General features: G+C 41.1%; 1 protein-coding gene across 1 annotated transcript; it reads left to right on the top strand.

Annotated features, from left to right (window-relative positions):
* The first annotated feature begins 1873 nt into the window (after positions 1 to 1873).
* LOC139159123 (vomeronasal type-2 receptor 26-like) lies at positions 1874 to 11721 on the top strand. The gene is made up of 5 exons (XM_070736482.1): positions 1874 to 2035; positions 2172 to 2981; positions 5554 to 5763; positions 6291 to 6417; positions 10814 to 11721. The coding sequence occupies exons 1-5, from the start codon at positions 1874 to 1876 to the stop codon at positions 11719 to 11721; spliced, it is 2217 nt and encodes a 738-aa protein (XP_070592583.1).
* Positions 11722 to 12730: the final 1009 nt, after the last annotated feature.

Here is a 12730-nt window from a genome sequence, read left to right as displayed (position 1 = left end):
TTGATTTAAGTTTAAATTTACTTGTTAATAAAGAAGTATAGATTACTTTATTACTTAATTACTTCTTCTTTATTTTAAATATTGTATTTGTTCCCATTTTGTTTTTTACTTTAAATAAGATATGTGCAGTGTGCATAGGGATTTGTTCATAGGTTTTTTTTATAGTCCGGCCCTCCAACAGTCTAAGGGACAGTGAACTGGCCCCCTGTGTAAAAAGTTTGGGGACCCCTGCGTTAAGGGATTAGGTAGTTTTCATCCTTCCAATTATCCAAATCATACTAATGATGAAAAGGACCCAGAGATTTTGCTGCACCTTTCTGATGATGAAAACATGTGAGAAAGTGCACTGATGTCAATATAAAACTCAAAAGGACAATAGGATAGAACCTATATCAAAAATGCTGAGTGCATCGATGGCTCTGGAGATTGAAAGAGGATTTGGGGGCTGGTTTCAGTTCAAGCAAGGACTTTGTTTCTTTCCCTTGGATGGACTCTACAGACTAGATCTGTAGCCTCTGTCCTGGAAAATGGTTTGGTTTCTATCCACCTCTTCATCCCATTCTTCATTAAAATGAAGGTCCCATAGAAAAGGCTCACTCAGCAACACAAGCCATGTTGCTGATGCTTCTATTTGTGCTGCTTGTGTGGCTGCCAGAAGCTTGTGGGATGGGCAAAGCCAAATGTCTGCTGACTCTGGAGCAGGGTGAAGTGGACCCAGGACATCTTTATAAATCAGGATATTATTTCTTTAGTGGCATAGTTTCTGCATATGTTGTTTATTTTCAATTATTAACCTTCGACAGAAGTCCTTCACTAAAATTTAAGTCGTATGTCAATCCTCCTGCATATTATTAAAGTCACTGCATTTCCAATGAGCATTAACTATTCCAGCCCTCTGAAAATATAAGGTCTCCTCTTGATCTGCTCCTTTTGCAAACTTATTACTTCATTTGGTTTTGCAGTCTCTTGAACCCTGCTATTTTCACTGGGCTTTGGAAATAAGATAATTCTACTTTTTTTCCCCCACACCAGATTTACTGCTGGGATTAAAGACCCTTAGTTTTTCCAAAAGAAAAAGAAAGAGCCCTGGTAAAGAGCATAGGCTTTCATAGAGTTTGGAATTTTCTTTAATTCTTATTCACAAGCCCATGCCAAGAACTTAACAAACCTTTTAAAAATGAAAATATTGTTTATTGCTTGATTGCATATTTCTTTGGTTTGTTTATTTACTTGTATAACTCTTTGGCTTTGTGACACTGGGTGTCTTTCAGTTGCAAGTTTAAAGAAAAAAGAAAACATGTACACAACCAAGGGGGAAAAATCCATCACAGATCCATCCAATGGGGTAGAACCTTCTTTAAATTCTTTTGAAAATCATCTGCATGGAAACCATTTTCGGTCATTCTAAACTCTTGGTACTACTACAAAAATCTCTAGAATATAAATGAAGCAATAAAAAATGGATTCTGTTAGCCATATGGGAATTATTAAGAGAAAGGGGGAAAAATAAACATAGGATAAGATGTTGGAAAACCAACACAGGAAATTGAAATAGTATATGTGTAACCAAGTGGGAGAATGCCTTAAACGTATAATAATTTAATTTTTTCTATTATTGTTATTCTTTTTCTATGGAAATTTTTTTGAATGTTACAAGAAAGAATGATTGTGACTGAGAGGATTTAAAATAATTATTGTGAAATAAAAGTTAGTATAATTTTTTTGATATGTTTGTACCTTCAGAAAATTTTTCAGATTTTTTTCAAAATTTATGCCCCTACTTTATGCTATGGAGGACATCAATCAGAATGACCATATCTTACCCAACATCACCCTGGGTTATAATATCTATGAGAACTTCTACAAGGTAGAAATGACTACAGATCCTTTGCTGGATCTCCTTTCTGATGGGGAATCCAATGTGCCCAATTACAGATGTGGAAGGCAAAGAAACACACTGGCTGTTGTGGAAGAGGCTGAAGCTGGCATCTCCATCCAGATTTCAACCATGTTGGGCACTTATAAACTCCCTCAGGTGTGTCTTTCTTCGAGAGGCAGATATAAATCATGAATCTTTGAATCAGAGGTCCTCTGCTGCAAATGAAAAAAAGAGATTTTTTAATGGAAATGATTGTACTTGCATTTAAAATAATGTCTTCCATTTCTTTCAGATCAGTTATAGTTTTTCTTCTAGGATTCTGAAGGATAAAACTCAGTTTCCTTTCTTCTACGCGATGCTCCCTGCTGAAGGCATTCAATACCCAGGGATGGTCCAGCTTCTCCTTCATTTCAGGTGGAACGTGGTTGCTCTTGTTGCTCCAGAAACTGACCAAGGGGAGAGGTTTATGAGGAAAATGTCATCTTTGATGTTAAGGAATGGCATTTGTGCAATTATGTATCAAAGCTTTCCAATAAATATTGCTGAATGGCATTTCGATTCAAGAAACTTTTACAGATTGACAAAAGTCAATGCCTTTGTTTATGGCCCAGAAATTAGTTCGTTCTCAATAGGAATTAAATTGATAAATTCAATACTTAAAGCCTTTCTAGACTTTACAGATAAAGTGTGGATCACCACAGCTCAATGGAATCTGAGTTTTGATTTGATGTTTCTGCTGAAGAATATGGAACAAGCTGCTGGCATTTTTTCCTTTCTGATAAAGAAAAAGAAATGGGGAAACTATAATAATGGTATTATCTTGAATGATATGAAATCAAAGGTTTTAAAGAAAACCTTTAGATGTTCATCCACTAAAGATGCCTTTTCTGTGAAAGTCTGGAAACGGTGCAGACAGATCAAAGAACTGGAGGCTGTGAGGAAAGATGAGATTGATCAAATTCTGGCTCTGGACAGCTATCTTCTTTATGACACCACCTGGGCTTTGGGAAGGGCCTTAAATTCAGCTTATATCTCCACATCTAAGAGAGCAGTGAGGAACAGGAGCGTCAAGGTGGAAGCTCCGAGATTGAATGGTTGGCAGGTATTTCTTTTCCATTAGACATCTTTCCTTGAAATATGATATTTAGCTTTATAAGTGGATGCCTTGGTTACTTATTATGAAAAAAAATCATTACTCCAATCCAAGCTAATTTCAACATTCCCTTTCCTTCACAAAATGAAAGGGGTTAATCTATTTCCAAATACCGAAAGGCAAGACAAGAAACAATGGATGGAAACAAATCAAGCAGAGAAGCAAGCTAGAATTAAGGAAAAATTCCCTAACTGGGAGAATTTATTTATTTATAGTTTATTTTGGAAGGGTTCCTATGAGTCTTCTAGTCCAACCTCCTGCTGGTGCAGGAGATCCTATACCATCGCAGACATACCATTCCAGCCTCCTCTTGAAGGTCTCCAAGAGGAGGTTGTGAACGCTCCACAACCGTTCACAGCCTCCGCAGGCAGGCCATTCCACTGGTTGATCGCTCTCACCATCACAAAGTTTTTCCTTATTTCTAAGTTGAATCTCTCCTTGGTCAGCTTCCATCCATTTCTCCTTGTCTGGTTTTCTGGTGCTTTGGAAAACATTGTGACCCCTCTCCTCACTATGGCAGCCCCTCAAGTATTTGAAGACTACTATCATGTCCCCCCTGGACCTCCTCTTCACTAGACTATCCATGCCCAATTCCTGTAACCTTTCCTCATATGTTTTGGTTTCTAGTCCCTTTATCATTCTGGTCACACTCTTTTATACTTTTTCCAGGTTTTCAATGACTTTTTGTAGTGTGGAGCATAAAATTGAATGCAGTATTCTAGGTGTGGTCTGACCAGGACATTATAAAGTGGTAGCAGTGGCAGTTAAAAAGTTAAAGAGATGAGAAGAAAAATTTTACATAAATGGTATTATACACCGGCACAACTTGCACACTTCCAGGGGAAAGGGAAAGGTAATTGTTGGCATGGTTGCCAAAGGAAAGGAATTTTCATGCATATGTTCTGGGAGTGTGTTGAAGTTCAGAAATTTTGGAAGGAAGTGCAGAACGAAATAAATAAAATGTTAAACATTAATTGGATAATTACAAAAGAAATAGCAATATTAATTAAACAAAGAGAACTAAGAGATTTTAAAGAAATAAAAACTGCAGCATTGGTAAGCGCTCAAGTGGTAGTGGTATTAGGTTGGAAAGAGTCTATAAAATGGACAGTACAGAACTGGTATTGGTACATGGTTGATCACATTCATTTTGAAATCATGGAAATAAGATTAAACAAGTTTGATGAAAATAAATTGGAGAAGCTGATGGTACGATGGAATAAGGTGAAAGATTATATGTTGAGTAGAATTTGTGACGAAAATGTGAAAAATAAACTCCAATCACTCTTTGAATAGTAAACAAATGCAAATTAGAGCTAAGGGGGGGAAAAAGAATATAATCTAGTAAATATTTGAAACCCACGCAATTGGTGGTGGTGGTGATGGTTATTGTCAGTCGGGTGATGGGCACATGCACTGTGCACTGTTTTATGTTTGTTTTATGTAACCTTATGTGCAAAACCAATAAAATATATTTAAAAAAAATAAAAAATAAAAAAAATAAAGTGGTAGCAGTGGTGACACCAGCAGCAGCATCAACCATGACAGCAGGAGCTGTCGGAACTTCCCAAGCTGCTGAGGTTTGTAAAATGCACCTTGACAAGCCTTGGCAGCTTGGGAAAGTCTCCTTCTTCCTCCGTCTCTCCATGCTCCCCTTTGTGTGCTGCTCCTGCTGTCGTAGTCGATGCTGCTGCTGCCAGCATCGCCGCCACTACTGCTCAGGCTACAAGAAAGGGAAAGGAGGGGGAGATGGTGGCAAGGGGAAGGGGAGAAGATGGGAGTTGGGTTCATGTGATGCCGATGCATCACTAGGGGGACTAGGACGGAAGGGGACTCTCACTCTGAGTCACCATGCCCCCTCTTTCCTGACTGGCTCCATTTGCCTGTCCACACCTGGGAGTAGCATCTTCAAGTAGTGCCCAGAACACCTTCCTCGGTTTTCTCCTAAAACTTCTAGGCGGAGGTCTGTTAACATGAAGGTCTGTTAAAATCGGGACATTTTTGAAACCCAGCGAGACTTGGGACAAATTATTCAAAAGCAGGACTGTCCCGCCAAAAGCGGGACGTCTAGTCACCTTAGCTATGGACTAATGTGTTTGAATCATGAGTGACACTTCCCATGCTAAAGACTGAATATCCAGAAGAACAATACTAGAACTTAGACAACAGGACGCTACCTACTTCAACAATGCAACAAATAATGCAACAAAGAGAAATAAAACAGACTAAACCTCAACTGAAAGGAAAATCAAAATCACAAAAAATATTTTTAGATTAAGAAAATATTAAGAAAAAGAATTGGTTGTTCCCTTTAGAGGAATTATTTATGAGTGTTATTGTGATAAAGAAGTTTGAAGAGGAAAATGATTGGATGTTAAAACCTCTGTCCTTTACAGTCATTATTGCAATCCACATATTGAAATATAATGTTTGCAGCAGTTATTGTTCATATCCCTCCTGGCCTAGACCAAAGGGTCCTTTCCAAGAATTTCTGAATCTCTTCTTTTCCCTTCTTTTCCAGCTCCACTCCTTTCTTCAAAGGTCTGAGTTTTACAATGATTCCATTGAAGGAGTATATCTGGATGAGAAGGGAGATCTGACAGCTGACCTGGACATTGTGAACTGGATTGTTTTCCCAAATATGACTATTATAAAAGTGAAGTCTGGGAGTCTAATAAAACAGGCATCCCAGGATTTGAAATTTACCATTGATCAGAAGAATATTGCACAGGTGGAAATTATGAACAAGGTGGGATTTATATTCCACTCATGGTAGCAAAAACAGGATTACATTTTTTTGTTTGTTTTTGTGAGGGGGGATTGCTTTGAATGCCCTTTCTTATCAATTGATCAGGTTCCCAATAGTGCAGATTTCTTATCAGCTATTCAGGTGACTTTAACATAGATTGTCTTCAATTGTCACACAAACATTTTATTGAGTTTCTGGAAAGGGAGTGAATATGTCATGCAGATAACACCATATACATAGTCAAAGCAAAAAATCCACCCATCATGTCCCTGAAAAATTTAATACCTAAAGTTTAAATGAAAGCCTAAATTTGTACTGTTTCTTAAACATTAACAGGGAAGAAAAAAGGAGAATATACAGTTCAGTATGTAAAATGAACTTCACATTTCTTATTGGCTTCTAATTAGTTAAAGCTAAACCTTAAACTGGAGATCACAAACCCTTTCTTCTTTTGCCATTTTTTAAAAAAATAAGTTCATTTCCTGGGTTTTTTTCCTTTCTCTCCTCAGTCCCTGCCTGCTTCCAGGTGTGTGGAATGTTGCCATCCTGGATTCACTAAGGTAGCTCGGGAAGGGGAGATCATCTGCTGCTATGATTGTCGTCGCTGTGCAGAGGGAACCATCTCCACTATGGAAGGTAGGCGACACCAGAGAAAAGGATGGATGTCCTTTGGTTGGAAGTTATAGAATAACAGAATTGGAAGTGACCTTGGAGGTCTTCTAGTCAAGCAGGAAATCCTGTACCATTTCAGACAAATAGTTGTCCAATCTCATCTTAAAAACCTCCATTGTTCGAGCACCCATAACTTGGAGGCAAACTGTTCCACTTATTATTCATTCTAACGGTCAGGAAATTGGTTCTAGATTGTTCCTCTTCTTCATGTGTTTCCATCCAATTGCTTTCTTATATATATTGAAAGAAAAAAATGGTTTTTTTTAAACTTTTGTCGAAAGCCTTGATTCATTTTCAGTCTTAGCTTTCCTGACTTCATATTTGCAGCTTCAGTTTATTTGCTGATATTATACTGTAGGTATTTGCAAATTAATTTAGACTACTAGAGTTAGAAGTTACCTTGTAGATCATCTCGTCCACCACCACCACCACCCCGCCAGGCTTAAACAGAACATTTTTTGTGTTTTTTAAAAAAAATTGTCGAAAGCCTTGATTCATTTTCAGCCTTAGCTTTCCTGACTTCATATTTGCAACCTCAGGCTATTTGCTGATATTATACTGTAGGTATTTGCAAATTAGATTACACTACTAGAATTAGAAGGGATCTTGTAGGTCATCTAGTCCCACCACCACCCGCCATGCTTAAGCAGGAGTGCCTGCACCATTTCAGACAAGAAGCAATCCAATCTCCTCTTGAAAGTCTCAAGTGTTGGAGATTTCACAACCTCTGCAGGCAAGTTGTTCCACTAGTTGATAGCTCTCACTGTCAGAACATTTCTCCTTATTTCCAGGTTGAATCTCTCCTTGGTCAGTTTCCATCCATTGTTCCTTGTTCGGTCTTCTGGTGGCTTGGAAAAGAGTCTAGCCCCAACCTCTGTGAGGCAGCCTCTCAAGTATTGGAACACTGTTATCCTGTCTCCCCTGGTCCTTCTCTTCGCCAGATTGGCCATGCCCAGTTCTTGCAATTGCTCTTCGTACATTATAGTCTCCTGTCCCCTAATCATCCTGGTTGCTCTCATGTGTACTTTCTCTAGAGTTTCAATGTCTTGTTTGTAGTGTGGTGTGCAGGGAATGGGACCTGCAACTTGCCTTGCCTCTGCACTCTAGGGCAGTGTTTCCCAACCTTTTTTGAGCCGCGGCACATTATTCATATTTTCAAAATCCTGGGGAAGATTGAGGGGGGGGGGGCTAAAAAAAAGTTTGGACAAAAAAAATCTCTCTCTTCCTCCCTTTCACTCTATTTCTCCCTCACTCTTTCTCTCTCTTCCTTCCCTTCTTTCTCATTCTCCATCCCTCTTTCTTTCTTCCTTTCTTCCTTCCTTCCTTCCTCTCTTTTTTGCTCTCTTTCTCTCTCGCTCCTTCCCTCCCTCTATGTCTTTCTCTCTCCCTCCTTCCTCCTCTCTTGCTCTCTTGCTCTCTCTTGCTTTTTTCTCTCTCTCTTGCTCTCTCTCTCTGTCTCTCTTGCTATCTCTCTTTCTCTCTCTCTCTGTCTCTCTCTCTCTTTCTATCTCTCTCTGTCTCTCTTGCTATCTCTCTTTTTTTCTCTCTCTCTCTGCCTCTCTTGCTATGTCTCTCTTTCTCTCTCTCTTTCTTTCTCTCTCTTTCTCTCTTGCTATTTCTCTCTCTCTCTGTCTCTCTTACTATCTCTCTCTCTCTCTCTTGCTATCTCTATTTCTTTCTCTCTCTCTGCCTCTCTTGCTATGTCTCTCTTTCTTTCTCTCTCTCTTTCTCTCTCTCTCTGTCTCTCTTGCTATCTCTCTTTCTTTCTCTCTCTCTCTATTTCTCTGTCTCTCTCTCTGCCTCTTTTGCTATCTCTCTCTCTTTCTCTCTCGTTACACCACGCCGACAACAGCGGCATTGGGCAGTAGCCAGGGGTGGCGGCAGAGCGGCTGACTGTGAGCGGGAGCCCTGACGGTGGCAGCTGGACGTGCTGCTGGATGTCGTATATGCTGGTGCTGCACTGGGCATGGGTGTGGGGCTGGCACCTCTGGCCCAGCCAGCGAGCCAGTGCCAGCCCCACAGTGCCAGCATGTATGGCATCCAGCAGCATGTCCAACCACCACCATTGGTGCCTCCACCCTGGAGCACCCTCTCGCCGCCGCCATCTCCCCACGACTGCCTGGGGCCACGGCAGCCAGCACCCTCCCACTCCCACTGCCAGTGCCCTCCTGCCGGGCCCCAAAGGACACTGGTTGCCACCCCCACCAGGGAAGCTCCAGCTGGGTGTGCCGCTGCCAGTGCCTCCGCCCTGGAGCTCTTGCCACCACCATCCCCGGCTACTACCTGGTGCCACTGCTGATGGTGCCCTCCTGCTCTCGCTGATGGTGCCCTCCCACCGGGCCCCAAAGGACACTTGCCGCCGACGCCAGGGAAGCTCCAGCTTGGTGAGGCGCTGTCAGTGCCGGTGCCTCCGACCTGGAGCTCCCACTCACAACTGTCCCCCGACTATTGCCCGATGCCGCTGTTTCTGGTGCTCTCCTGCTGGGCCGCAAAGAAGGAAGGCGGGAAAAAGGAGGCACGAAGAATGAAGCTCTCCTTTTTCCTGCCTTCCTTCTTTGGGGCCCAGCAGGAGAGTGCCGGAAACAGCGGCATCGGGCAGTAGCCGAGGGACAGCTGCGAATGGGAGCTCCAGGTCGGAGGCATCGGCACCAGCAGCGCCCCGCCCAGCTGGAGCTTCCCTAGGAACTTCGCGGCACACCTGACCATGTCTCTTGGCACACTAGTGTGCCACAGTACACTGGTTGGGAAACACTGCTCTAGGGGATCAAGTGGATGTGATCAGGAAGATTAGTCCCTCTGACAAACGTGGTACCAAGCCGTGAATGGCTTTAAAGGTGATAATGAGAACCTGCAATTGAACCTGGAAGGAAATTGGTAGCCAAAGAAACTCCTGCAGGAGAAATGATATATTTGCACACCAAAATCTACACAAAACCATATGGGCCTCTCCACATTTTCAACCAACCGCAGCTTCTGAATTTCAAGGGCAGCCCCATGTAGAGTGCATTGCAATAGTAAAGACAGTAGATGACTAGGGCATGAGTAACTGTGAGTAGGGATTGTTGGTCCAGGAAGTGGTGTAACTGTCACACAACCTATAGTTGCACCAAGGCACTCCTCCAGGAGAATCCTCAGGTTATGCAGTGCATCTGTTTGGGGCAGCACTACCCCACCCAAAACCAAAGATGCCAATTCTCCATAGACCAAATAACCCCCAGACCCAAATCCACCTGGTCTTGCCAGGGTTCAGTTTCAGCATTTAGGTTTTGTTGGGTGAAACATGAAGAATTTTAAAACCGAGGCTATTTTGTTTTGTCCATCATTAAGAGAGATGCCCAAAGTGATTGGTTCTTGCATTCCTAGCAACATAGAAGATTGACGGCAGAAAAAGACCACATAGTCCATCTAGTTTGCCCTTATAGTATTTCCTGTAATTTATCTTAGGATGGATCTATGTTTATCCCAGGCATGTTTAAATTGAGTTACTGTGGATTTACTGACCACGTCTGCTGGAAGATTGTTCTAAGCATCTACTACCCTTTTGGTAAAATAATATTTTCTCACATTGCTTCTGATCATTCCTGGCATAGTTGGGAGGAAGAAAAATTAGGGAATCAATCAGGAAGGGCAACTACTGCCCAGACATAAAATCTAGCCATCTTCTAAGTCCAGGTGAAGAAGGTCTTGATATTTGAAAAAGACAATTTAATAAACAAGATTTGCAAACCGTCAGTTCACACAGAAAGACCAGCAGCTGAGTTTATCACAGAAATATCTTCCTTCTTAAAAGTGTAAGAACAGGAAAGGGCCACTGAGATCTTGATGCCAAGGTTCTACCCTTCCTGTTCATTAAACATTCCTGTATAAAAAGTTCTTTTATGTTCTTTGGATTGGTCTTCGGGGGAGGAAGGCTGCAGAGTGCTTTGGATTTCTTCTCTAACATATGGTTGATGTAAACTCTGGTGTTAACGATAGCAATAGCAACAGAATTTAGACATATACAGCTTCACAGTGCTTTAAAGCCCTCTCTAAGCGGTTTACAAAGAGTAAGCATATTTTCACCAACAATCTGGGTCCTCATTTTACCGACCTTGTAAAGATGGAAGGCTGATTCAACCTTGAGCCTTCTGAGATTCGATCTGCCAAACTGCTGGCAGCCAGTGATCAGCACAAGTAGCTTGCAGTACTGCACTCTAACCACTGTGCCACCCAGGCTCTATTGATGCAATCTCTAAAAACGGTTCTCGTTGGATTTTGGGGCCAAAATTATTATTTTTCTTTGGAATCTCTCTTTAAATCCTACCCTGCTCAAAATAGCTAACCATTATTTAAAGTAGATATTATTTTTTTCTCTTTTCAGATGCTGAAAAATGCACCAAATGTCCAGCAGATCAGCATCCAAACATCAACCAAGATGACTGTATACCTAAAACTTATATTTTCCTCTCCTATCAAGAAAAATTGGGGATCATTCTAGCTTCACTTGCCCTGGTTCTATCTTTGGTAACAGCCTTAGTCTTGGGAATTTTCTTTAAATTCCAAGAAACACCCATAGTCAAAGCCAACAATCAGGATCTCTCCTACATCTTCCTCATCACCCTCCTGCTTTCCTTCTTGACTTCATTCCTATTCATTGGAAAACCAAGAACTGCCACTTGCCTTCTCCAACAAGTGGCATTCAGCAACATCTTCACAGTTGCCATTTCTACAGTCCTGTCCAAAACAATCACTGTGGTTTTGGCATTCTTAGCCACAAAACCAGGGAATAATATACAGAGATGGCTTGGAAAGACCTTGGCCAATTCTATCATCCTTTCATGTTCTGGTATCCAAGTTCTCCTCTGCAGCATCTGGCTGGGCACTTCTCCCCCATTTCCTGAGTCAGACATGTACTCACAATCAGCAGATATTATTCTACAATGTAATCAAGGATCTGTTTCCATGTTCTACCTTGCTCTTGGCTACATGGGTTTCCTGGCTCTCATCTGCTTCATGATGGCTTTCCAGGCCAGGAATCTACCTGGGGCCTTCAATGAAGCCAAGCTCATAACCTTCAGCATGCTAGTCTTCTGCAGTGTCTGGATATCCTTTGTTCCCACCTATCTGAGCACCAAGGGGAAGTATATGGTGGCTGTGCAGGTCTTCTCCATCTTGGCTTCAAGTACTGGCCTGCTATGCTGCATCTTCATCCCCAAGTGCTACATTATCTTTTTAAGACCAGATCTCAATACAAAAGAATATTTGATGTCAAAAGAAAGTAGAAATTGACTTTTGGTACCACTTTCCCCAAAATGGCAGTCAATCACTCAAAGATATTATTTAGTACTTTAATATTCTTAAAAAAGTGAATGTGCACACATGCCTCCATATACCTAAACAAACAAACATTTACACATTTAATTACACAACTAACTACTTATTGTTAATAAGTATATTTCACTTGTTTTGTTTGTGTTTATGTATTTAGAACACTGCGATAGGAATCTCCCTTTCTAATATGTTGCTTGTCCCTTTGGTTTATGAGTAAAAGTCCAAAAATTGCACGAATCTGTTTTGAAAAGCTAATGTGTATCCCATTACTAGACTATTTACGGGACCTCCTCTTACCGCTTACCTCTCAGAGACTAATACGAGCACAAAGAGTTGGCCTCCTCCAGGTCTTATTGACTAAGCCATCCAAGCTTGAGGGACCATGGGGGAGGGCCTTCTCTGTTGCTGGCCCGGCTCTATGGAATCAACTCCCCCAATGTCCATACTGCTCCTACCCTACTTGCCTTCCATAAGGCCATGAAGACCTGGCTTTGCCGGCAGGCCTGGGGATCATAAACGAACAACCATCATGGCCAAATCGTATGAATGGTATGTATGCATATTGTTGTGAATGTTCTATCATGTTTTTTTAATGAGGTTTTTATTGTTTTAGATCTAATATTTGACTTCTTTTTTTATTTTATTGTATTTATATTGTTTATTGTAAGCCACCCTGAGTCCTTGGGGATTGGGTGGCATAGAAGTTGAATTAAATAAATAAATAAATAAATAAATAAATGAATGAATGAATGAATGAATGAATAAATGTTACAATACATGAGCACAAGTAACCCCCCCATGCTGCTGCATTTTGCAGCCACTTAACTTTCCAAATGTTGCTAAAATCTGATTTCAGATGAATGGGACTGTTTAATAAACAAAATTGAAAGAATCTCATCGGCCATATGGTAAGTTTTATCAGAACATTCCCTTAGAACCCCTGAACCTCAAGGTGTACATATTTCTT

Source organism: Erythrolamprus reginae, chromosome 2, assembly GCF_031021105.1.
Source record: "Erythrolamprus reginae isolate rEryReg1 chromosome 2, rEryReg1.hap1, whole genome shotgun sequence".
Lineage (NCBI taxonomy): Eukaryota > Metazoa > Chordata > Lepidosauria > Squamata > Dipsadidae > Erythrolamprus > Erythrolamprus reginae.
This window is presented reverse-complemented; position numbering and strand designations above follow the sequence as displayed.

Bases quoted from the DNA above. Each gene is read 5' to 3' on its own strand.
- LOC139159123 (XM_070736482.1), top strand. From the start codon at position 1,874: ATGACTACAGATCCTTTGCTGGATCTCCTTTCTGATGGGGAATCCAAT. The intron at 5,764-6,290 runs GTGGAAATTATG...TTCTCTCCTCAG, and splicing joins ATCAGAAGAATATTGCACAG to TCCCTGCCTGCTTCCAGGTG. The intron at 6,418-10,813 runs GTAGGCGACACC...TTCTCTTTTCAG, and splicing joins AACCATCTCCACTATGGAAG to ATGCTGAAAAATGCACCAAA.